We start from the raw sequence: 22,235 nt of genomic DNA, 5'->3' as shown, positions 1-22,235 counted from the left end.
CAACGAGGCCGGAACGACATTGATATTGGGACGAACTGTACCTTGCTTGAATCTACTGGAACCCTAGCCACCAGACACTTCTCATTGGATCCACAATGCAGAACCGGTAGAAGTGCTGAGGCGGATGATCAGCATCTCCACTAACCCGGCAATACCCAGACAGCGATTCGAGAGAGACGGTGGGAACCAGACGCTCGAACTAGGACCACAGCCATGACTCCGCGATCACAGTCTTCACCGGGCACCCTTGCGACCAATGTCACCCACGACACCGACAGCAAAACCCCAGCCAACGATGACCCGGACCAGCAAGAAGAGACTCGCCCGCCCCACACAGCAGAAATCGGCACCCTCAAGAAACTCTCAGTACCCGGCGGAACAGCCTGGCTAGGCTCAAGCTCAGGCGTCTACTTCGTCAACACCGTCCGCCGTGCCTTCTCCGCCGCCTTCGCCTCCCAGTCAAACACCAGCCTCGAGGGCGGCAGCGACCCAGCGGACGACGTCCCAGCCTCCGAAGACATAATCACAGGCGAGGATGCTTCCGGTCGCAACGTCAACGGCTCAACCACCAATGGCGCGATCTCGAGAAACAGCTGGTGGCTTCACGACCAGGACTTCCACCGCCGGATCATCGCAGCAGTGGGCCGCCCCCCAGCAGACCAAAAGCTAGCCATGGACCTAGTAACAACCTTCTTCCGCCAAACACACCCATTGTTCCCATTTCTCCACGGCCCAAAATTCTTAGAAGATATGAACGAGATATACACCGCCATCTCAGCCCCTTCAAAACAACCGCCACAACAACCAACTAAGGCGCCCCAATTAGCCGGCAGACGAACAAACAGCGCAACGAGCATCAACTCAACCTCAAACATGTCAACCCTAGGCAACATCCACAGCATCGACCCCCTAAAACTAATCACCTTCCAAATAATAATCAACATCGCCGCCCTCTCAAACGGCACATCCACAACCAACGATACCTCCACCAACCCACCAACCCTCCCACCCACCTCAACAATCCCCTCCTCCCAATCCCTCCTAACCCTAATCCTCCCCCTCAGCACAACCCCCCTCCTCCCCACAATCCAACTCCTCCTCTCCGCAGAACTCTACCTCCTCTCCACCATATCGCTCCGCCACAGCAGCACCCTAGCCGGCATCGTCCTCCGCCAAATCTACCACATCGGTCTTCACAGATGCCCCCTCCGCTACGCAAGTCTCACACCCTCAGAATGCGAGATCCGGAAACGCGTCTTCTGGAGCGCGTATGCACTCGATCGCCATCTCAGTCTGGCGCTGGGCGATCCGAATACATTCCAGGACAGTGATATTGATGTGTGTCTTAGTCGGAATGGGGGTGAGGGGGAGATGCATAGAGCTGTTGCAAGGGAGCTGTTGAGTGAGGAGGAGAGGGAACATGAGGTTCGGTTGCATTTTCCACGGGATGCGGGTGGGAGGGTGGTGAATATGAATATGGTTGGGGCTGCGCAGGGAGGGTCACATCAGAGACAACGTGGGAGTGTGAATGTCAACATGACGGATGCGAATGCTACGGCGGAAGCTGAGAGGGAGAAAGCAATGCTAGAAGATGACCCGCGAACTGCATCGGAAATGAATGTCTCGAATCGTGGGAAACAGCTTCGAGAAGCGGCGTTGACGGCATATGTTCACTATGGGAAGTTGACAGGTCGCATTATCGAGATATTCCATAAGTCTATCAACTTCCGCTTTCCAAAGGAAGATGCGATCGGCTTTCTTACAGCCGACATTGAGAACTGGTGGAACGACCTCCCATCAACACTGACTGGCGAATTCAATCCCGCTACAAGTAGCGAAGAACTCGACGACATCGAGCCAGGTCTAGTCGAGCAACACAAGTTACTCACACCCTTCTTCACAGTCCTCTACCACCAACTTCTGCTTCTGCTCAACAGGCCACGACTGTCCCTCGACCAATCAACAGCAGAGTTCCAACAAGGCCTGCAAGTATGCATTCGCACCTCAAGGAACACCTTAAGTGCTCTGAAGAAGCACAAAGAGAACGGCCAGTCGATGTTCCTCCCCGGCCTGCTCTCCGCAGCATGGATGTCAGGCCTCATCATTGCCTTCGCCTGCCAACTAGGCAAGTATCCCAAGACCCGAGCATGCAGCGACATCAAGTCGTGCCTTCTTATCCTCGAATCCATGAATGTGAAGTGGTACACAGTCAAGAACTGTCACAAGGTGCTGTCACTCCTCCTCACAAACATTACTACAAGGAAAACTTCCTCAAATGGATACCTGCAAGCTGGCCGAAATGACCAGATTCCACATGCGGCTGGTCCGACGCGGAAGCGCACTCGCGACTCAATCTCGGTCGACAATAGCGAGGCAGAACCTTCTCCGAAGCGCGACAGTCTCGCAGGCATTTCACCCGCCTCCTCAGATTTCCGACCGCCGCACTTCCGATCTCCTGATATGCGATCCAACAGTGCTCCAGGCCATCACAATAACATTGGAGCGACCGCAAGCTTCGCACGTCAGGACTCTGCAATGAGCACCGCAAGCACTGACTTCTCAAATCCTTCCTCCCACCTCTTCCGAGGTATGAACCTCAACAATTTCAGCCCCTCAAATACTGGTGCCGATGCCAACAATAGTCAGCATCGAGCCGGTGCCGCAATATACGCCGACCCACAAGACATGGCGTTCGCGCAATCGAGCCATAGTATGGGTCTCCCAGAGCTGTCGTCGATGGACGATCAGATGTTCTGGGGTAATATGGACAGCAATCTGTTCGATGTGTTTGGCGCTGTGTCGTGGGAGACTATGACAGGTCCTGTTGGGCCGATAGCGTCGAATCCAGGATGGGAGATGTCGGCGTTTGCGAATTCTGGTGGAGGAAATGGGAATGATACCGCGGGAAATGGTCGGTATATGTAGTATGAATATGATGGGAATATCTTGTTTCTAGATGCTTCACCAAAATAGGTGTGAATGGGTCTGGGTTGTGACTGCGGGTATAGCGTCTTGCTGGGCGGATTCTTGTCCCAAAATGTCCATGTTCATATCTGTCTGTTGGGTATGCCACGTGTTGGGGTTGGAATTTCCGAAATACTCGCTCTGCCCGAAGATTTGTTGCTGACGAAGACCAGAGTTCTGTCCTGCGTGGTTCGTTGTTGATTGCATCATCTGCGCCTGCCAGCTGTTCTGCCGCCGCTGCTGATCCAGTGCCACTCTTATGTGCTCGTTCTGTGCTTGTATGACCTGTACCGAAGACGATTGGCCATTTTGCATAGTGAAGAGGTCGTTGAGAGTGCTAAGGTCGCCGGTGTGGGATACTGACGTTTTGTGCTCATTGATGCTTTGGCGCTTCTTTCTTGACGCGGACGCATCCTCTGACAGCATGCGAGTACCCGGCGACGACCTCCGATGCTCAGTTTTGATCTGAGTAGTGTTGTTCGTCGTGCTCTGTGCTTCGCAATCTTGCTGCCATCTCCGGATACTGTCCACTGATGTCAAGGGGAAAATCTCCCAATAGTCAATGCCGGTCTTTTTGTTGAGTATGGGCGGACTACTTCTGTGGTCGGGTGAAGCTCGTCCGGCGTCTTCAATCTCGTTGTTCGCAAGAGCCGAGGTGGCAGCGTGCAGCTGTTCTGTTGGGACGTGAGGAAGGAGTTGCAGGAGGAGCGATTCTGCCTCGTGTAACCTGTGCTCGAGACCTTCTATGTAGCCTTTCGCCGGACCTCTGCTCATTGACTGATCAGTACATGGTATCTCGATTGACATGTCAATAAAAGGATGCAGTTGCGGTTACTGCGGGCTCGAACTTACCTCTTTCGTTGCTCAGGCCAAGTGCATGTTATGCCAGCAGCTTCACATTGAGCACATCCAGATCTATGGCAGAGAACGTTAGCTGACGCTTGGGAGTATTGGAGCAGTATTGTATGCGAAATGCTCGAAGCACGTCTCGATTCGCCACCTCTCTGGGGAAACAATGCCGCAAAGGCTCCACGTAGGTTAGGAGGCGTTGAGAGATCTGTAAAGGCAGCAGATAACATCACCGGGTAGTGGTGCTAGCGTCGTGGCATTTCTGCCATGCTGGATCGGTGTGCTGGAGGTGACTTACTTGTCGCCGCTGCACTAACACCGCAAGGACAGATTAGCGACTAATTGCACTTGGCAGGCACGAATACGAGCCATAGGCCAAGTATGCGCCTGACAATTCATGAGGGATGCGGACTATGAGGTTTGATAAACTTACCTTCTGCTTCTTGGAACGGCAACCGTTACAAGCTCCACTGATTCTCGAAGGCATTTCGGATGAGGAATTGCGACTGAAGGTGGGCTCGGTATTGAGAGCAAGTACAGAAAGGACTCTTGTCCCGAAGATGCAATTGAGTAACCAGCGTGACTGTATTTCTGCTTCCAGATGTCCTTTTAACGTTGCAAGTCCGGTATTATGTCAGATGTGGATTCACCTCCCAGCTAGGTGTGTATTGATCGTAAGACAGGTCCCCCTGGTGGCTCTGATACTAGCTGTCTTCGGATGCTGTGCACGGCAAGCAGCAGGGATCTCAGATTGAGCAGCTCGTTGATGCTGTGGCTGTATACATAAGTCACCGTAGCCTTACGGATCTGGGTTCTTGCAATGCGGTGGGAACTGCCGTCTCAGACATGCATCGCACTGCAGATTCCAGAGTCGTCTGAGATGAGGCTGACCCTAGGAAGGGACGCCTGAGTCAGGTCGTTGCGGTGTGAGGGTGTCAAAGGATACTTGTCGTCAAGTCTGATGTGGAAGGTTTGCTTAGCTTCTGATCTCGCGAAGCTTCAACGGTGTGCCTATTGATCCTGCTCATGAGACGTATAGTCATCTTCAATGAGCTATGTCTCTATGTATAGAAAGACAGCAAGCAGTATGACATATTCATCTTGGAGCGTTGCAAGCCTGCCGATGACTAAAGATGCAGGACGTCGCTGAAAGCTTTAGCTCGGCAAAACAATCTAGCGCCCGAGGACAGGAACCCCCTTGGCCTCCTACGCCTGTAGATAGCCCCCTAGAAGCCTGTCATCTGCCACTACCGCGCATCAACTTCATGCCACTGAGCTTGAATGTTCACGTATACTGGAGCGGACATATACAAGGTAATAATCAACGTGCAGCAGAACTTTTACACATTATATCCAGGTGCAAAGCCCAAGATGGAAAAGGCATCATCAAGTCGGAACAATGTCATTGTGCTTCGCACAGGCATGCACTGATTTTCGAGTCGACTATTCTACTCAAGGCGATGCCTCCATCGTCCCTCCACCTTATATAAGACCGCACAGAGGTGCTCCGGTCCTCCAAGGCCGCGCTCGGGATAACCTGAACCACTACCACGTTGTCACCCTTTTGCGGCATCCAACTCGCTCTGCATGTCAATTCACCAGGGATGCTGTAGGTCACTATCCATTAACCCAGCTCCTGAAGTGCTAGGCAATTTGGCTGGCAAGCCCTTAACAGCGACAATTGCTCCGCAGATGATGATGTTGGTAATTCACCCGATTGTGTGATCTGCAGACTTCCATGGCTTCCGTCTTTGTGCTCGTGAACCCGAGTCGTGGATTACTTCGTTACGTTTGTGTACCGCGTAATGTTTGCGCAACTCGGAAGGCCACCAAGTCACCGAATTCGTGGGGCGTAACGAGGTACCAGAATGTTGTAGGATTGCCACAAGTATGCTCAAAAGGAGTAAGGAAGTTGTGCACGACGCCGGATGGTAACTTAGTCATCTACTACCAGCTTATCCTTCTTGGGGTTAGACGGTCAAACGCCCAAGAGACGCAAGCCACTTACCCAAATCGATCGTGCCGTCAACGTGCTCTGACAGTTTATCGTCGGATTGTTTACTGCTCTGACAGCAGCTAATTAGGCGAGGTGTCAACTTCACGATCCATTCCGGAAGCTGTTAGAATGCCCCGTTACACCGTTCAGATCACTCAATAGCCGATTGCCAGCAATTGGTGCAGTTCAATTGCCGATTGTCATCCGGTGTCGTGTACAACTTCCTTGGTGGTGTTGTGACCGCAAGCGCTAAGATCCGTACATAGTTGACAAGGTCAGCAACAAAGCCCCCTAAATGTGCTTATCTCAAGGTCGGGACGCAGCGTTCCTCATCTTCGAAACCCGATACTGTTTCGATACCGTCATACCTCTTGGTTCGATACCTCGAGGTTCATACCGATAGACCTTGTCGTCGGCCTACCTAATTGGGTTAACTATCGCGTACTAGAGCCCTAGTCGGCGGTCTGGTGAAGACATTATGCTGGTATTATTGTTGTAAGAGAGGGTAAGAATGAGTGCTTGTTAATGGAGTTGATAAACAATCTTATTTAATCTAGGTACTTCTATAGGCGTTTATACACAAACTGACTGATAGCGACGAGAACGATAACCTCTCGAATAAATTCACTAATCGCTCAGTAAATACGGTCAGTGATCAACGTTATTAGCTTAGTTAACGCCTATCTCGTCTAGACTGACGCCAGTAAGCCACTCTTGGCGACGTTATGCCTATATAGGCATCGCCAACGAGGTTTCAAATCATACGCAGCGTCGGTATGAGGTTTCGAGGTGTCGAGGTATCATCATACAGGTATCGCTAATGGGGAACGCTGTCGGGACGTGTGTTGCGACTCTGCCAAATAAGTAACGGCAATGACGTGGTTTGGCTAATTATGGACGGAATCTCCCAAGCTGAAGCATCATCGCATTGCCAATGGTGAGTTTTGTACCTGGTTGGTAAGTTGTGCTACAGCGTGTTGCGTATGCAGTTCCGCTTGATCGTTGAGCCGCGCCCCAACCACGTAAATGGTAAAATGTGCCTGAGATCGGACCGTACACGCCTTTCCGCGCGTGCAAGGCACGTCCATTCACTCTGGCAAATTCCACTCTGCGCGCATCATACCGCATTGACTGCCTGTATCGACATCGAGGATCGTAGCAGCGGATGCAGGAACGCTGACTGGTCTCTGACGTGCTGCTCTCTGCTTATCCTAAAACGCCTGCTCCTGATTTGCCAATCTGATTCATCTCGAAGACTCTATTCCTCGACCCGTCTCCGTACATGTAAAACTGCAAACCGAGATATGAATCGCAGATTGCTTGGAAAATGCCACAAAGACGGAACGGCCACGGGACAAACTCCTTGCTCAAGAAGAAGTAGCTCATCTTCATCGTGTCACCAGCCAGCCAGTTGATGATGACCGACAACCTGAAGCCTTTGCAGGACCTAGCATTGTGATTCTTTATGATCTGTGGCACAGGCAGGATGGCTTCGATCGCGAGTCCTGTGTATCCTAGCAGAGAGATATAGAAAGGTGTTCTTGAGATGAATGGTAGTAGAATATGGATGAACAACAAAGTGCAAGACATGTATGCCAGAAATTGAAAGTATGGCTTTGCATTGTTCCATCGCCAGAAGTTGGAAGGCCGCTTGCCGGCCATAATGTCTTCTAAGATATTGTCTGCTGAGTATGCACTGAAAGGCCTGTGTTCAACACCACCTCTTGTTCCGGATGGAGGCCTGTTGTCGAGCGCAACCTTGAGCAAGACGGTCTGCACACCAATCATAAGACATGCTTGTATCAGCAGTGCGGTGTCGTAGTACGCGCCGAACCAGTAGAAGACCTTGAGAATCGATGCGACCAGCATGATGAGCGGAATATCGAGGGAGAAGCCATCGCTAGATTTGTTCCGATGGATGGACAGGATCTGGTCGGCGTACGATGTTATGGGAGATGCGATCAAGCTGTATCCAGTCAGTCAAATGCTTTTCATGGGTTTCAGATGGGACTCACAAGAGAGGCGCGAAGTAGTCAACCACATAAGAAAGTAGCTCGAACATGTTGTCGTGAATAGAAGGGAGTGCATCGAAATCGAGGTGCCAGAATTTGGTCATTGGTTTCCCTAACGCGGTCCGGATGCGCGTTAATCTGGCGGTCCACGGCACTGGCAGTCGTTAGATCCTGCCTTGTAGTTGATCAGACTATGCAGTAGTTACGCGGAAGAAGAATCCTTCGACACTTCATCCGGATGCCACGTATTGGCTGAAGGATACATACCATTTGAGATCCGGATCGTACTTGCAGCAATGAATACACCAGCATTCCGAAGGTGAGCTAATCACACCCGGTCGATCCGTGATCGGGAGGCACCAAAAGTACCTCAAGAAGCAGGCGCGCTGCAGCCGGAACTGGAAAGCTTAACTATTACCATTATAGAGCCACCGTGATTTGTAGCGAACGAGTGTAACATATTCACTCATTAATCGTAGTCTATCTAAGAAAAATGCCAAGAAAACCTCACAGAAGGGTCATTGCCGACAAGCTAACACTCTATTGTTTGTACGCCTACGAACAGCCTGACGTGCTACAACCCCTATCTCGAGCTCGAAGACATAGTCTCTGGTTCCTCTTTGATAGCATTCTCGGCTCCAGCAACCTTGAACATGGCATTACCAAGTCCCTTATGTAGAGGATGGCTTCGCGGATGCTCGCCCTGACTTCCAGTTGAGCTTGCGATCGATTTGTTTGTCAGCCGTCGTTGACGTGGACCGGTACGGAGTTCCTCGCCATGGTCGTCGTGCCCATCAACGGCATGATCATAGCTTGTCGTCGATGCAAGGACACCATTAGGGCCCTGTCGCGAAGCCGTGGCCTGAGTATCGTACTGAGCCAGTCCTGAACGCCGCCGCTGCAGCATCTTCTCTCCTTCCTGTGCTTCTTTGCGATGCAAACCTTCAGAAGGTAGTAGGATTGCTCGATCCAGTTCATACGGCAGACCTCGATGTCTTCCTCGTATTTGCATAGCAATGATCACTAATTTGGAGAGTACCTTGAACTGTGAGGAGAATGATGCATTGGCCGTGGGATATCCTAATGACAGGCCAACTGTGCCGTATGCTGAAATGATTTCGAAGAGGCACGAAAATATCGTGAAGGCGTACTCGTTCGTGTTCTCGAGACGCGATCCTTCCACAATACAGATGATGAATAGGCCCAGGAAAACGTACCATAAGTCGAAGCTGAGTTGTCTCCGCAAATGGGCACCAACGTACGAAGGATTCGAGTCGTCGTCGTCATCATCGCCCCCACTTGCATAGATACCCAAGCTCTTCTCCTCGTAAACGTTCGTTCGTCGCATCGAGATTGCAATTGGAAACACCGAGATGTACATCATGATAAGATAGGATACCTGGATTCCTGGGTGTAGTTCTGCCAAGTTCACGGCCGCGAAGCCAGCTGTACGTGTCGATGCAGCTTGGAAAATGCCGACCAGAAATCGCACCCAAGGACTGAGCGCCTGGACAGTATCGTCGTTGATGTCAAGAGCGATGAAGAAGATTAGATCCAAGACATTGAGAACGACGAGAATACCGAAGAGCCACCAAGTTGCATCCCTGGGGAAAAGCAAAGTGAAGCAGCGTCGAGGATGGTCTAGCAGGAATTGAAGTTCCTCCCATAACCCACTACCCACAGGCACACATTTCGACAGTGCCCAGATGACAAATCTCAGCATACATGGAAAACCGGTGTTACCAATGATGATGAGATAAGTCATGAGGAGCATCGGGAACGACGCGCTCTGGAACGATATCATCGAGTCAGGCGTCAGTGTAAAGCCCAGATCGTTGAATGCTGAGCCAGCGGTGAAGACTCCCCACCAAGCTCGGCCTTGACCAGCCTCCGTGACGACTCCACCCCAGTGTGTAGTGTAGATCCATGGCGTTAAGCAGAGGATCCCCAACAGGTGGAATAGGAAGAAGTATCCCAACAGAACGAGAGCTAGTGTCTTCAAAGCACGGTATTCTATACCGCCAAGCTCTTCCCGCTGCTCTTCCGTGAGATTAACAAAGAACGAGTTGCGTGCCACGGTCGGCTGCCAGCTCAAGTAGGGAGCCGCCTCCATCGTACGAGCAGTGTTCGTGCGCAGGAAGCCAGTCCCAGAGCCTCGACGAGTGCGATTTCGTCCTCGTAGCATTGGATCTTCATCGTATGTCCTCGGATCGAGGGTTGACGCTTTACCAGTCTCGATGCGTGGAAAGGTCGTGGCTCTGGCCGCACTCCTTTGATTTGCAGGGATGTCAGGCTCGTTGAACGTGATATGCTGTGCGACTCTAGGAGCGTTCATGATCTCAGGAGAAGCCTCATCTCCATGGATACGCGTAGTTTGCCGGCCCAGTTCCTGGGAACCCTCATCAAGACTTTGCACACGACCGCCACGATCGAATTCCCGAGGACTGGGAATGCGTAGGGTCGTCGTATCCTGCGGATTGCGTTGGTTCTCGAGGAAGCGGATATGCTGTTCGGCATTCATCTGCTGAGGCAGGCGAACTTCATCGATGGAGTCGTGCCTTCTTTGCGAGAATTTCTCGCTGTTCTCGTTGTGACTGTCCTGAGAGGTGTCTGAAGACTCCATACGCTTCTCTTTCTCCTGAACGTCTGACGTGGGTTGCTGGACTGCTCGACCTTCTGCGCGATGGCCAGTATTTCGCAGTAACTGGATCGCCCGACCGCGGACACTGATCTCAGCCCGTCCGGCCTCTGTATCTTCAGAAAGAAAACTGCCTCTTCGTTGTCGAGATCTAGATCTGGTCCTGCGCAATTGTCGTGCTTCTCGAACCACATCTTTGAATCTTTTCTCGAACCAATACAGTCGAACAAAAACCACTGAGGTGTGGATGGCAATTGGATTGCACATCATAGCGAGCATGTAGAGAATTACCTGTTGTCCCGTCTTGATCTTGTTAACGTCGATTGTGTTGAGGCCACTCTGAGTGCAAGCGCCACTTGCGAAGAATAAAGAGTCGATGTATGGCATACCGCCAATAGCATAGACCATCGCGGACCAGAAGAAAGCCATGCCACCGATGTAGAGATAGTGTATTGTTATGAAATTCAGTTTCCTCTTGACGAACACATCTGGTAAGGCCCTCTTCATCGCCTCCACGGCAGTTGACACACCCGAGGGCGCCATTTTGAGGTTGAGTGTCCACCAGACACTACAGAAGTGTTCACAAAGCGGCCGGCGAGGGGCAAGCGTTATGTTTTGCACAGCTTAGGAAGCTTTGGATTTGATCTGTCGTACTCGAGAGGCATGCTTCAGGGTTCGAGAGTGCGTTGCTATTAGAGTTCCGACTTTCGAGGCAACATATAGAGGGGTGAGCTGGAAACGGCGATCTGCTGTGACTGGCACAAAGGGGACCAACAAGCACTTTGTCGATCACCCCTCGGGTAATATGATGCGTCAGAAAATACAGTTGGCAATCTAGGATGTAAGAAAGAGGATGATAGGATGTTTCGATATTGAGTGACGCGATAATAGTTGAGAATTGGAGGATGGCTAAGCCTCGACTTACCGGCTAGAGGCAGATCTTGGGGCCTTCGGAACCCACTGTAACGGGTCCAGACGCTGGCTTGGCTGACCACGTGGGTTTCACGGTCATGTCTCGTGCAAGCACTGTATGCTTCATGATTGACGTTTGCTTGTCCAACAGTGCAATGCGGCTCAGATTCATGAACCGAAAACGATCTACTCAGGAATCCCTGCTTTGTGATTGGTTGCGATTTGAGTCGCTATCTTGTGCTTCGCTCCTATCTCGATTCACCGCTCTGTCGTCTACTCAGGGGTTACGAGTATCGTGTGCCTGACTGTGTAGTGCGAGGCGTCGTTTTGCAGGACGCACTGCGCAGCAAGGTTATGGTTTAGCGTGAGAAGCAACCATTCGAGCCACAATTCTTGAGGATCGTCGCAGTTCTACATGTGGCTTGCTTGCTGGGTCGGCAAATGCAACGACGCGAAGCGCTTGCAGTTTGTACCTGCCTCGCCTTGACTCAGTTCATGCATTCGTCTTCGCGGCATGTACCCTGCTTGATGACACTGCATCACTCCCGGAACACGAAAGCCGATACCATCGATATATTCACCATTACCCTACCACAGCAAGCTCTCTATCCACCTGGAGTACAGATCTTTGACAGTATCGTACATGAATATGCCAACATAACGTTCTTCATCTGGTCCACATCCACATGTTATAACCACGATCATAGCGTGTCTGGTGGCTGGGTAATCTTCGTGAGGTGGTCGCCATTCAGCTTCTTCAGCAACTTTCCAAGTCCTTCGTGGGAATAATCCTTATCGTTCCACATATCCTTGTGATACCTCACCTTACCGTTTTCGTCCAAGGACAGTGAGACTAAGCTATTCACCGTCATCGCTTTGTGTAGTACAGCCGGTGTATACTCTTGTTGGAGCTTGAACACGATTAAACCGTCGTTATCCTCGACCACTTGCGTCTTGAGAGTGCGGAGCTTGCTGAAGACCTGTCTTGCATGAGTGAGTTTTATGTAGGTGGTGCTCCACGCCTACTTTTGGAAGACCATACCATTGGCCTTGACAAGATATCTGTTAGCATTTTGCCATCATCTGCGCCAGACCGGCCACGTGGTGCCTGGAACGTGTTGCCAGCTTAGACTGGCAGTGTCGGGAGCTTGCTTACCTGCAATCTTGTATCGGGTATCGCAGTAAGAGTAAGGGTCGTCATATATGGCCTTCTCAGCATATACCTGCATGTCGGCCTCGTTACTGCTACCACAGTATAGGTTTGTTATATGCTGGACGATCTGCTGGTGCTCTTCCGAGATCTTCAAGGACTTTTCAGGGTACGGCTCATAGTCAACGTTCTCAGAGACGTTTCGGCGATCATCATCGTTCCCCGTCAGCTCCTGTGGATCCGGACGAGGTTCGAATTTGTCGTGAAGGTCTTGAGTGTTGAGAGACATGTTGTCTTCTTCTGTCCGGCTCAATAGTTGGGATCTGCTATAATCGTCAATATCAAACTCAAAAGACTGATGCGCAGAGTGTGCTCAAGTGCGATAGACGTGCTGGTGGCATGACATCATCACAAGTTATCTTTGAAATGCCATTGAACGGAAGAGCAAGCTTTGAATGCCTGAGGCTACCAACTGATCATGTTCTTCGGACTCGGATACTAAATGCTTGCGTCCGACTTGAGACCATTCCTCCAGGTGCGAATCTACCTCCTGTAAGCACCAACCCATCTCCTCCACCATGCCACAAAGTCAACAGTGCTGACATCGATCCCCAGCCTCTTGAGATCGTTGGTTGCCAAATGGCAGTCGTATGGTCTCAAGGTGCCATCCTTGGCTGGCTTCTTTCCGCTCTCTTGATCCCTCTCAATCTTGTCGATAGGTAAATCCATGATCTCGCCAAACTTTTCCACGATCTCGTATTTTGTCATTCGATCTTCAGAACTGAACTGCAGTACCCGCGGTAGGTCTTCAGGCTTCTTCTCAGAAGGCACTTCAGAAGACGTAACAGACGTGTAAAGCTTCGCGATATCCATACACACTCGTGCTACATCTGCTGTGTTGGTTGGATATCGGATGGCATAGTCATCCATAACGACCTTCTCTTTCTGACTCTTCCACAGGGCGTCCATCAGGACATTGACTGCGCTCTCCTTGTTTGCATCCTTAGGGTCTGTTTCACCATACAGCACCGGAACCCGTAGCGCAACTGCCTGACCTGCTTTTGAAACGTCGAGCACGACTTGCTCGCCATCGAGCTTAGTCTGGCCATAAATGTTTGTGGGCTGAGGCTTGTCGGAAGCCTTGTAAGGAGCCTGCCCTGGCTGACCGGGGAACACGTAGTCGGTGGATATGTAGATCATGAAGATGGCATGAGAGGCAGCATAAGCCGCGAGGGAAGAGGTCGCTGTGACATTTAGTCGGCGTGCTGCGTCAGGATTTTGTGTGCAGGAATCGGGTTGTCGGTCTGCGGCGCAGTGTACTATCACCTGTGGTCTATATGTTGTGTTAGATCGAGATAGTCAGCTAGTCCTGCTGACGAAACTCGTTTCATGACCACGAATGGGATCGAAAACTGTTATCGGTGGACCTACTTCACCTCATCGAGCAGTTGCACAACTTCGTCTTCATGTTGAATGTCGACCTTTCGGATCTTTGGTGGCTGGGCTCGGCTGAAACCCGTACCTACAGCTTCCCAGCCTGCATCGTCGAAGGCTTTGAGGACTTGTCGCCCAAGTAGACCTGTAGCGCCAGTTACCACAGCGCGTTGAGGCATCTTGTTCGTGATGATATTGACAAAGAACTCGCATGGTTCCTGCCGAACTTAAGTTAAGACGAGAACCGAATCGCTCCTGCTACTCCGTAGCACATCTTGCTAGCTTGTGACATCAGTTTTCTAGGGCTCAGGTCACAACCTACCACGCCCGACTGCATTATTCAAAATTCTACTGCGCTCTTCACGGCCCCAATCTGCAAGTCACAGCGACCTGGCCTGCCGCTGAAGTGCCGAGAAGGAGACCTTCTCATAGGGAGACACTGTCGCCAACTTTGAGCGAGAGGCATTCAGTCGCTGACTTCCAGACCCGCAAGCTGAGGAATGTCTTGGCTTTGTATCCTATCCCAGAAGCACTTCTAGCCCCGAAAGAGACCCCAGGCACCAACATTATTGCTCACGGTCTTCCCGGGCAGGGCACCAATCACGACCCACCGCGGTCCTGCTTGGTGCGGAGTTCTTCGGCCGAAGCTTTTGTCAGCACAATGCACGCTGCGTCTTGGTGGTCTTGATGGCCTTCACCATGCGGAAGGAGGTGTCATTCTGCGCAGCTCGCCAGGTGCCCACATAATCTATACGCAACCCGTCTACGCCTTGTCTCCAATACCTTTGCTGACGGCAGCTGGGTGAGGTTATACCTGCTGCTGTGGGTTGTTTCGCCGAATTCGTCCTTGTGTGGTCCGAAAGCATAGCCCAACGGTGAGAGCACAACCTCAACGATGTCAAATTCCGCTTCGCCGCAGAGCTACTCAGCTGGTGGGAGCGCAGATCACGCGCAAGGTCCTGCTAGGAAGAAGATGAGGAAGGGTACCAAAAGTTGCATCGAGTGCAGGCGCAGGAAAATCAAATGCACGTTTGAGCTAGGAAGAAGTTCAATATGCAACGAGTGCTTTGCGCGAGGTTCGACGTGCATAGATCAAGAGCATGCAGACACCGCAAGCTTCGCGGTTCCACCAAGCACATCCCAGCAGAAAGACGAGCAAAACGCCGTTCTCAAGGACCGCGTAACATATCTCGAAGATCTTGTGAAGCAAGTACTTGAAAGGTTGCCTGAGAAGAACGGTACCGCGTCAGCGCCCAGCCCTAAAAGGACGGAAGACCATATTAGCCTACACGCAGATGCCCAAGCAGCAGAGGTGCTAAAAAGCCTTCGGAGCCCTGTAAGGTCTCAAACATCCATCGAGGACACCATCGTATTGCCCGGAAGCACTCACAGTACGAGTGCTCCGGCCTTGTCGTTGTTCGACAATGCAGTCATCACAAGGAAAGAGGTGCCGGTCACGATATCACGAGCCCAATATAACAAGTCCAAGTCTCTAATTGCTGCGCTGCTGCATCTACTTCCAACACCTGATGATTTGGAATTGATACTCGAGAATTCACAGGAATGGTGGGCTATCTGGCGGACGATGTTCCCCAACATTACAGACAAGAGATGTATCACAATAAAAGAATCTGTCTCACACTCTCTGAGGTCTGAGAAGCCTGCAGAGATCGCGAAGATAATGCTTTGCATCGCTTTGAGCATCAACCAGCTACCACACGACTTCAATTGGGACCGTGTCTCACTGGAGGAGAACCCGGCTGATCTGATGGAGAGGTATATTTCCACCGTCGATCGACTCATCATCTCAGATGACGAAATTGCTGCGACAATCGACGGTCTCGAGTGCATGATACTTGAAGCAAAATACCATATTAACTTGGGGCGGCCTCGGAAGGCGTGGCTGCTGTATCATCGAGCCATCGCATTTGGGCAGCTTCTTGGCCTCCACAGGCTGTCGCTCAGGCGACCAAAACAACCTGACACGGACTACTACCGCCAATTGATGGTTTGGACACATCTTGTAATGGGTGACAGATATCTCTCGCTCGTCCTTGGACTGCCTTATTCGGTGGCTGAAACCTTTGTACAAGCAGCTATGGCCGAGGCAGCAGCAGTGGCCCAGGATTCGGCTGCTGGTGAAGCATATCTCGCACGCATGGGGCCAATAATGACCAAACTCATAGACCGGAATCAAAGTCCCGATACGGTGCCTTACTCGGTCACACTGAATCTAGATCGCGAGATGGACGAGCTCTTTTCCACCACGCCGAAGAGCTGGTGGACCCCAGAAAGACTGCCAAATACGACAATCGAGGAACATTTCGACCGTCTTCAGGCACAATTCTTCCACTACCATGCGAAAGTGCTCTTGCATATGCCTTTCATGTTGCGGTCCTCGGCTGACAAGCTGTACCAATACTCGCACACAGTGACGCTCGATGCGGCTCGTAATATGATCGAATACTTCGATGCTCTGAGGGGCGCCGAGAACGTCGGACCTCATATTTGCAAGCTGCTTGATTTTCAAGCCTTCACAGCAGCAATGCTGTTGCTACTCAATCTTTGTGGTTACAACTCTCATACCAGAGGCACTGTTGCGCAACAGCCAGATCTTGAACAGGACCAGGAAGATTCCGCTCACATCGATCGTACGATCACGCTCCTGCGGATTGCAGCAAATGAGCCTGGAGGTGTTGTGGCATCACAATGCGCCAAAGCGTTAGACATGCTTGGCAAGATCCGCACAGGGGTCTGCAATGGTGATACATCGAAAAAGGAAGCTCACAAAGAGACATGTCAGATCGCTATACCCTATTTTGGAACCATATCGATAGGCGCAGGCAAACATTTTGTACCAATCAAACCAGGTACATATCCTGAGGCTGGCACGGTCAGGCGCTCAATATCGACATCCACAAAGACAAACCAGCACAGTCAGTCAGGTGGGGGCCTGCCAACACCAAACTCAAGCACACATTCTTGCCAGCCTTCGCCGAGCATGAGCAGCGATGGTGTACGTCACTCGCCGTACGAGTATGCAGCTTCTGGACCATCCGTCATGGACAATTCGTGGACAGCTAACACAGAAGATCCGTTCATTACCTTTGACAGTTTCATGGCTTTCCCCGGAGCTCAAGTACTTGATTACTCATCAGCATCTCATATCAATTCGGGGGCCACAATGAGTGGTAGCGGTTACGGCCAGCAAATGCCAGATATTAACCAGCAACAGGCCATCAATATTTATGGTCCACAATTTCAGGAACAAAGCATGCCAGCAGAAGGCTTCCCATTTCCAGCTGTGAGTGGCGGAATGGAGCTCGACAATGGCTGGAACTGGTTTGCGATCGACACGCAGTGAACCGTGTCGGCAATTTTCGCACGTTAAATGCAATCAGTCCTTACTCCTACCCATAACGTGTCACAGACATCAGAAGGTATCTGGGTAGATTCCGTTGAACTATATTTTCGCAATCAAATTCATTGACTACGGGAGCGTGGCAGCAGCATTTATGCTACGTTTATATGCAGATTCTTTCAAAACACGCCTGTCAAATGATGGTATACATACGTTTTAACGTCACAAGATCGTATGTATGGCATGCCCTCCCTGCTTTGCAAGGCTTGAAAGGACATGATGGTGTTGCGCTGCAAGTTTAGCCCTCGGGTGCTCCCTCCAATGCGGGGAAGCATGTCATGATTTCTGGTGTCTGCAGCCCTGACTCGCCCGGCAGACCTCAGGTTGACACTCCGTCTACCCCTCCAGGTATCAACAATGCTGTAATATGTTGGCCGGGGCTAGAAGTGTTTTGCCTCGGCACTGTTGCAGCTTGTAGGGCAGATACGCCTGTGCCAGGAAATATGGATCAACTTCAGCTTCTTGCTAGCCGACTGAGAGACTAAACTAAGCACATCTGAGGTATAACAGAAGCTGACCAACAAGATGAGCTTGCTCTCTTCCGCTGCTCGAAGGCTTAGCCAGACCAAAGACATCATGTTCGGTAAAGCCCAAGATCCAACCTCGCTGCCATGGAACCCAGACAACACATCGTTTCCGCTTAGAAAGAATTGCGGTCATCAACCAGGCCAGCCCGATGGTGCTTGCTGGGTATGGGGAAAGTAAGTCCAAGAAATGTCTTTGTCAGTTTTCACTCAACCAACATCTCTAGGGATGACTACTGCGGCCGTCTGAACCTTCTCACTCCGACACGAGTCAAGGAAGCCGCCAGTGAAATCAAGACGGGAGAGAGTGCACCGCTCGACTTGCCATCAGACGTCCCTGCACAGCCCGCATTCGGACGAGAGGTGTTCCACCACGAAATCAAACCACTTCACGAAGGACGAGCTTACGATGATATTTACCACATGAACACGCAATCCGGCACACAATGGGACGGCTTCCGCCACGTAGCACACCAACCAACAGCCACGTTCTACAACAACACCAACCACACCGAGTTCACGAACGGCAATGAGAAATCTCACAAGTGCAGTGTCCACCTCTGGCGTGAACACGGCTTCACGGGACGTGGCGTTCTGCTCGACTACAAAGCGTATGCTGAGAGCAAAGGCATCAATTATGACACTGCGACGCCACACGCGATTTCCTACAATGATCTCGTCGAGGTTGGCAAGTCTCAGGGCCTGGATATTCGACCATCTTCTCAAGGAGGCGATATCAAACCTGGCGACATCTTGTTTGTCAGGTCCGGCTGGGTTAAGGACTACTATGCACGAACTGCCGAGCAGAATGCAGAGCTGGCGAATCGGGAGCATGGCACTTGGACGGGCGTCAAGCAGCAGCCTGAAATGATCGATTGGCTGCATGATTGCTACTTCAGTGCGGTTGGTGGCGATGCTCCTGCGTTTGAGAGATGGCCAACGGCTGAGCAGTACATGTTGCATGAGTATTTGTTGGCTCTGTGGGGTGTGCCAATTGGCGAGATGGTCGATCTTGAAAAGGTGAGCGAACTGGCGAAGAAGCACAAGAGGTACACGTTCTTCGTGACTAGTGCGCCATTTAGGACGGTGGGTGGCGTAGCTAGCTGGCTGAACGCTACCGCTATTTTTTGAGCGTAAATATCTGCCATTCGGGAAGCCACGATCTCAACTGGGAAGCAAATAACGAGTCTGGCATAGATGGAGACATTCGAATGTGAAACCTACGAATTCGATGACACAAAGTCTTACTACTACTGAGGCTATCGAGTCCTCGTGCATTACATAGCTGCTGCAGTTCTCACTCTTAGCTTGCCTAGTCTCAGTGTACAAGGACTGGCTTGATCACTTCCGTCTTCATGTCCTCCAAGGCTTGTGCCACGTCTTTGGCAGCATAGAACTTGATGAACTTGTCAATAGGGAATTTTCCTTCCTTGTACCACTGAATCATCTTCGGCACATGGTCCTTCGCTATGCAGTCGCCCAGATAGTTGACCTCGATGCGCTTCGTGCCATCGAAGAACTCCCGATAATCGAACGGTATGATGGTGGTAGAGGGAGTTATTGGTACACCAATCGAAATCAATTTGCCTCTCTTGCTCAAGCTCCTTATGCAAGCATTAACAACCGGTAGCACTCCCGTTGTGTCGAACGCATAATTGATCTTGCCATCCTCGACCAGCGCCTTCACCTCGCCGGCAAAGTCCGAGGGATAACTGTCCTTGGTGATGTCCAGATGATTCGTGTCGTAGGTACAAGTCGCTCCAAGCTGCTTCGCAATCTCAAGTCTGCTCGCTATTCTGTCGACGGCAATGATCTCTCTGCAACCCTGTATCTTTGCAGCCATGATGGCACCAAGACCCACAGCACCGAGCCCTGCCACCAGAACCACGTCCTTTGATTTTGCCGCCGCAGTATTCACCACAGCGCCACTGCCCGTCATAAGACCGCAGCCCATGGGACTGAACAACTTGAGCATTTCGTCGCCGTCAACAAGACCTTTGACGTTCACAATGCTCTTCTCATCGATCAAGCTCAAACTAGCGAAGCTGCTCTGCCCAAAGAACTTCCCGCCCACCTCAACATCGTCCTTACCCTTCCAAACCTTGTCCACGCAAAGGACATTCCCCTCAAAGAACTTCTCACAGTAAGTCTGGACATCATTGGTGCAGATGTCACAGGTTCCACAATAGGTATAGCTGAGAAGTACGGGATCCCCAACCTGTACGCTCGAGATCTCACTACCGACTGCTTCGACGTATCCCGACCCCTCATGACCAAGAACTCTGGGGTATGAGCCCATGTATCCATCCGGTATACCACCCACGACAATATCTGTGTGACAGATGCCCGCGGCCAGCATGCGGACCAAAACTTCTTTCGGACCAGGTTCTGTACGATTGATGGTAATTGACTCATGGCGGAAGTTTAGCTTGCCGGGCTCAGCGGGGGCGTATGCCACGACCGCTGATACCTTGTTGTCTACCATGGTGGTGATTTGCTCGTGTGTCAGAGCGTGAGTTCTAGAATAACGGGTGCGGTGCAATCGGACTGTAAGTGGTAAGCGCTCTGTGGGTAGTCAACTTATATAGTTGCCTTCTGCCTGTTGACTGCCCGAAGTTCGATGCTTTGAATAAGGCAAGCGATCGACGTCTTTCGATCCAGGCTTGGGCACATGTAGCCCACATGCTATGCAGATATACCTTGTTCAGGCCTGCCACCTGCCGAGCCGCAGGTGCAGTGCCATGTTTGATATGTCCAGGATGAATCGCACTATAGCTCTTGACATTCTTCGACCCGGCCAGTAAGATTTTAGCCTTCCTTCGGCTCAGGGCTAAACGTGTCGATGCGGGGATGGGTGGCACCGGTTGGGGATGAGACATCGTCGGCGGGAAATATACATTCGACGTTCAGACTGATCTGGGTCGGTTGTTTCTGTGCTGAAGGATCAGTATAGGCATGTCCACGACCTCAAGCGCGTCAAAATGTGATGTACAGGGATAGAGAAGGTCGAGTTGCTACCGCGACAAGTCTCTTTTCTGGCATCACCTGTTGCTTCCTTTCAATTGTTTCGTTTAGTAGCTTGTTTTCATCTCAGGCCAAGAAAGCCCTCGACTTTAAGTCGTGGTTTATGTGCTACCCTAACCCATGCGTAGTCTGCAGGCTTAAATCCTTCTTTTGTCTGCACCACAAAGCTCCCAATCGAGGCAAGACTTCTTCGATTCTACTGATCCCGGACTGGAAAATGAGGTCTTGGATTGGCACCCGATGCAAAGGCTTGAGACTGCTGCCAGCTTGAGTGTGCTTCGCCTGCTCAAGGTTGTCTCGTGGGAGGTCTTGGTGTCGTAAGAAAGATATCCGTCGCAGTCCTGCAATCTCGACTCCGTTGATTCACCCGCTCTGGATCGTGGTAACGCTGATGCTGGGATTCAGCCGCGTCGGCGAAAGTATCGTCTACGTTGCGGTCGTGTCAATGCAGCTGAGTCGCAGCTCATCACACAGGCGGTGGGTGTCCGCGCCTTGGTATATGCTCTGCTCGGTTACACTTCACTTTAAACATTTCTCTTCCTCAAAGCACGCCATCAAGGCGGCGACAATGATGAAAAGATGATTGATAGAGCCAAAAAATGCGGCGGTCAAACCCACGAATGAGTTTGAGTAAAGCCTGCTACCCCGATGTGCAATGGAGAGCCTTCTTCACGGCAAGTCCCCGTCCTGATCGAGACTGCCCCTCCAAGGTAAGTATGAAAAGAAGAAAGAAATTCATCAGAGAAGATGGCGAGCAGAACACGTTTAAGTATGCAAGAAATCGAATGCTTGGCACCTCCGGATCATCCTCGGGAACACGTGATCCAGCAGGCAGCAGTGACGAAGGAGGAAGTTGAGCTTCGTTGGACCTTCCTCCAGGCAAGTGCTACCTGAGGCACAAGTGAAGGTCTCGAGCTCTCTGCAAACAGGGCCGTTGATGAATCTACGGGCTCTAGCTAACGTCTGTTATCACCTATGCGCCTCTGATGCGTCTGCAAATGGCCAAGTCCTGCATGAATGTTATTGAGTCCACGGAGCTCAAAGCTACCTATCTACTAACTCTTGGTTCAAAGACACGAAGCAATAATGACACGGCATCCGACAAGGTCTTGCAGTGTGTAGTACAGTGTGGAAGCTCACGGTAAGATGTCAGCAGATACACTGGCTTCATGGAGTGCGCACAAGACATCGGCTAGTGATACCCACCCCAAGCGAACACAACCACTGCCCCACTTCTCCCAACTGTCAACTGTCAGCTATCGTATTGTTCACTGACACGCAGATTCATCTCACATTGCATCCTGCAATAGC

At 51.2% G+C, this 22,235-nt stretch overlaps 9 protein-coding genes across 9 annotated transcripts; 3 read left to right on the top strand and 6 right to left on the bottom strand.

Moving 5' to 3' along the window:
- Positions 1 to 213: 213 nt before the first annotated feature.
- PMZ80_006400 (uncharacterized protein) lies at positions 214 to 2,925 on the top strand (the record flags this gene model as incomplete). Its single annotated transcript, XM_064874813.1, has 1 exon — positions 214 to 2,925. The coding sequence occupies one exon, from the start codon at positions 214 to 216 to the stop codon at positions 2,923 to 2,925; it is 2,712 nt and encodes a 903-aa protein (XP_064729213.1).
- A 36-nt stretch (positions 2,926 to 2,961) lies between these two features.
- Positions 2,962 to 3,771, bottom strand: PMZ80_006399 (uncharacterized protein; the record flags this gene model as incomplete). Its single annotated transcript, XM_064874812.1, has 1 exon — positions 2,962 to 3,771. One exon carries the CDS (start codon positions 3,769 to 3,771, stop codon positions 2,962 to 2,964), a length of 810 nt encoding a protein of 269 aa, XP_064729212.1.
- A 3,244-nt stretch (positions 3,772 to 7,015) lies between these two features.
- PMZ80_006398 (uncharacterized protein) lies at positions 7,016 to 7,871 on the bottom strand (the record flags this gene model as incomplete). The annotated part of the gene is made up of 2 exons (XM_064874811.1): positions 7,016 to 7,775; positions 7,825 to 7,871. The coding sequence occupies 2 exons, from the start codon at positions 7,869 to 7,871 to the stop codon at positions 7,016 to 7,018; spliced, it is 807 nt and encodes a 268-aa protein (XP_064729211.1).
- A 533-nt stretch (positions 7,872 to 8,404) lies between these two features.
- On the bottom strand, positions 8,405 to 11,002 carry TRK1 (low affinity potassium transporter; the record flags this gene model as incomplete). The annotated part of the gene is made up of 1 exon (XM_064874810.1): positions 8,405 to 11,002. The coding sequence occupies one exon, from the start codon at positions 11,000 to 11,002 to the stop codon at positions 8,405 to 8,407; it is 2,598 nt and encodes an 865-aa protein (XP_064729210.1).
- Positions 11,003 to 12,072: 1,070 nt separating this feature from the next.
- On the bottom strand, positions 12,073 to 12,810 carry PMZ80_006396 (uncharacterized protein; the record flags this gene model as incomplete). Its single annotated transcript, XM_064874809.1, has 3 exons — positions 12,073 to 12,351; positions 12,398 to 12,420; positions 12,528 to 12,810. The coding sequence occupies 3 exons, from the start codon at positions 12,808 to 12,810 to the stop codon at positions 12,073 to 12,075; spliced, it is 585 nt and encodes a 194-aa protein (XP_064729209.1).
- Positions 12,811 to 13,064: 254 nt separating this feature from the next.
- PMZ80_006395 (uncharacterized protein) lies at positions 13,065 to 14,134 on the bottom strand (the record flags this gene model as incomplete). Its single annotated transcript, XM_064874808.1, has 2 exons — positions 13,065 to 13,854; positions 13,953 to 14,134. 2 exons carry the CDS (start codon positions 14,132 to 14,134, stop codon positions 13,065 to 13,067), a joined length of 972 nt encoding a protein of 323 aa, XP_064729208.1.
- A 716-nt stretch (positions 14,135 to 14,850) lies between these two features.
- Positions 14,851 to 17,319, top strand: PMZ80_006394 (uncharacterized protein; the record flags this gene model as incomplete). The annotated part of the gene is made up of 1 exon (XM_064874807.1): positions 14,851 to 17,319. One exon carries the CDS (start codon positions 14,851 to 14,853, stop codon positions 17,317 to 17,319), a length of 2,469 nt encoding a protein of 822 aa, XP_064729207.1.
- A 582-nt stretch (positions 17,320 to 17,901) lies between these two features.
- Positions 17,902 to 19,031, top strand: PMZ80_006393 (uncharacterized protein; the record flags this gene model as incomplete). Its single annotated transcript, XM_064874806.1, has 2 exons — positions 17,902 to 18,077; positions 18,128 to 19,031. 2 exons carry the CDS (start codon positions 17,902 to 17,904, stop codon positions 19,029 to 19,031), a joined length of 1,080 nt encoding a protein of 359 aa, XP_064729206.1.
- Positions 19,032 to 19,218: 187 nt separating this feature from the next.
- On the bottom strand, positions 19,219 to 20,385 carry PMZ80_006392 (uncharacterized protein; the record flags this gene model as incomplete). Its single annotated transcript, XM_064874805.1, has 1 exon — positions 19,219 to 20,385. One exon carries the CDS (start codon positions 20,383 to 20,385, stop codon positions 19,219 to 19,221), a length of 1,167 nt encoding a protein of 388 aa, XP_064729205.1.
- Between the last annotated feature and the right edge of the window lie 1,850 nt (positions 20,386 to 22,235).

This window comes from Knufia obscura (assembly GCF_036327395.1).
Source record: "Knufia obscura strain CCFEE 5817 isolate CBS 148926 chromosome Unknown scaffold_7, whole genome shotgun sequence".
NCBI lineage: Eukaryota > Fungi > Ascomycota > Eurotiomycetes > Chaetothyriales > Trichomeriaceae > Knufia > Knufia obscura.
Note: the sequence above shows the minus strand (reverse complement) of the source record. Positions and strands in the feature narration are given on the sequence as shown.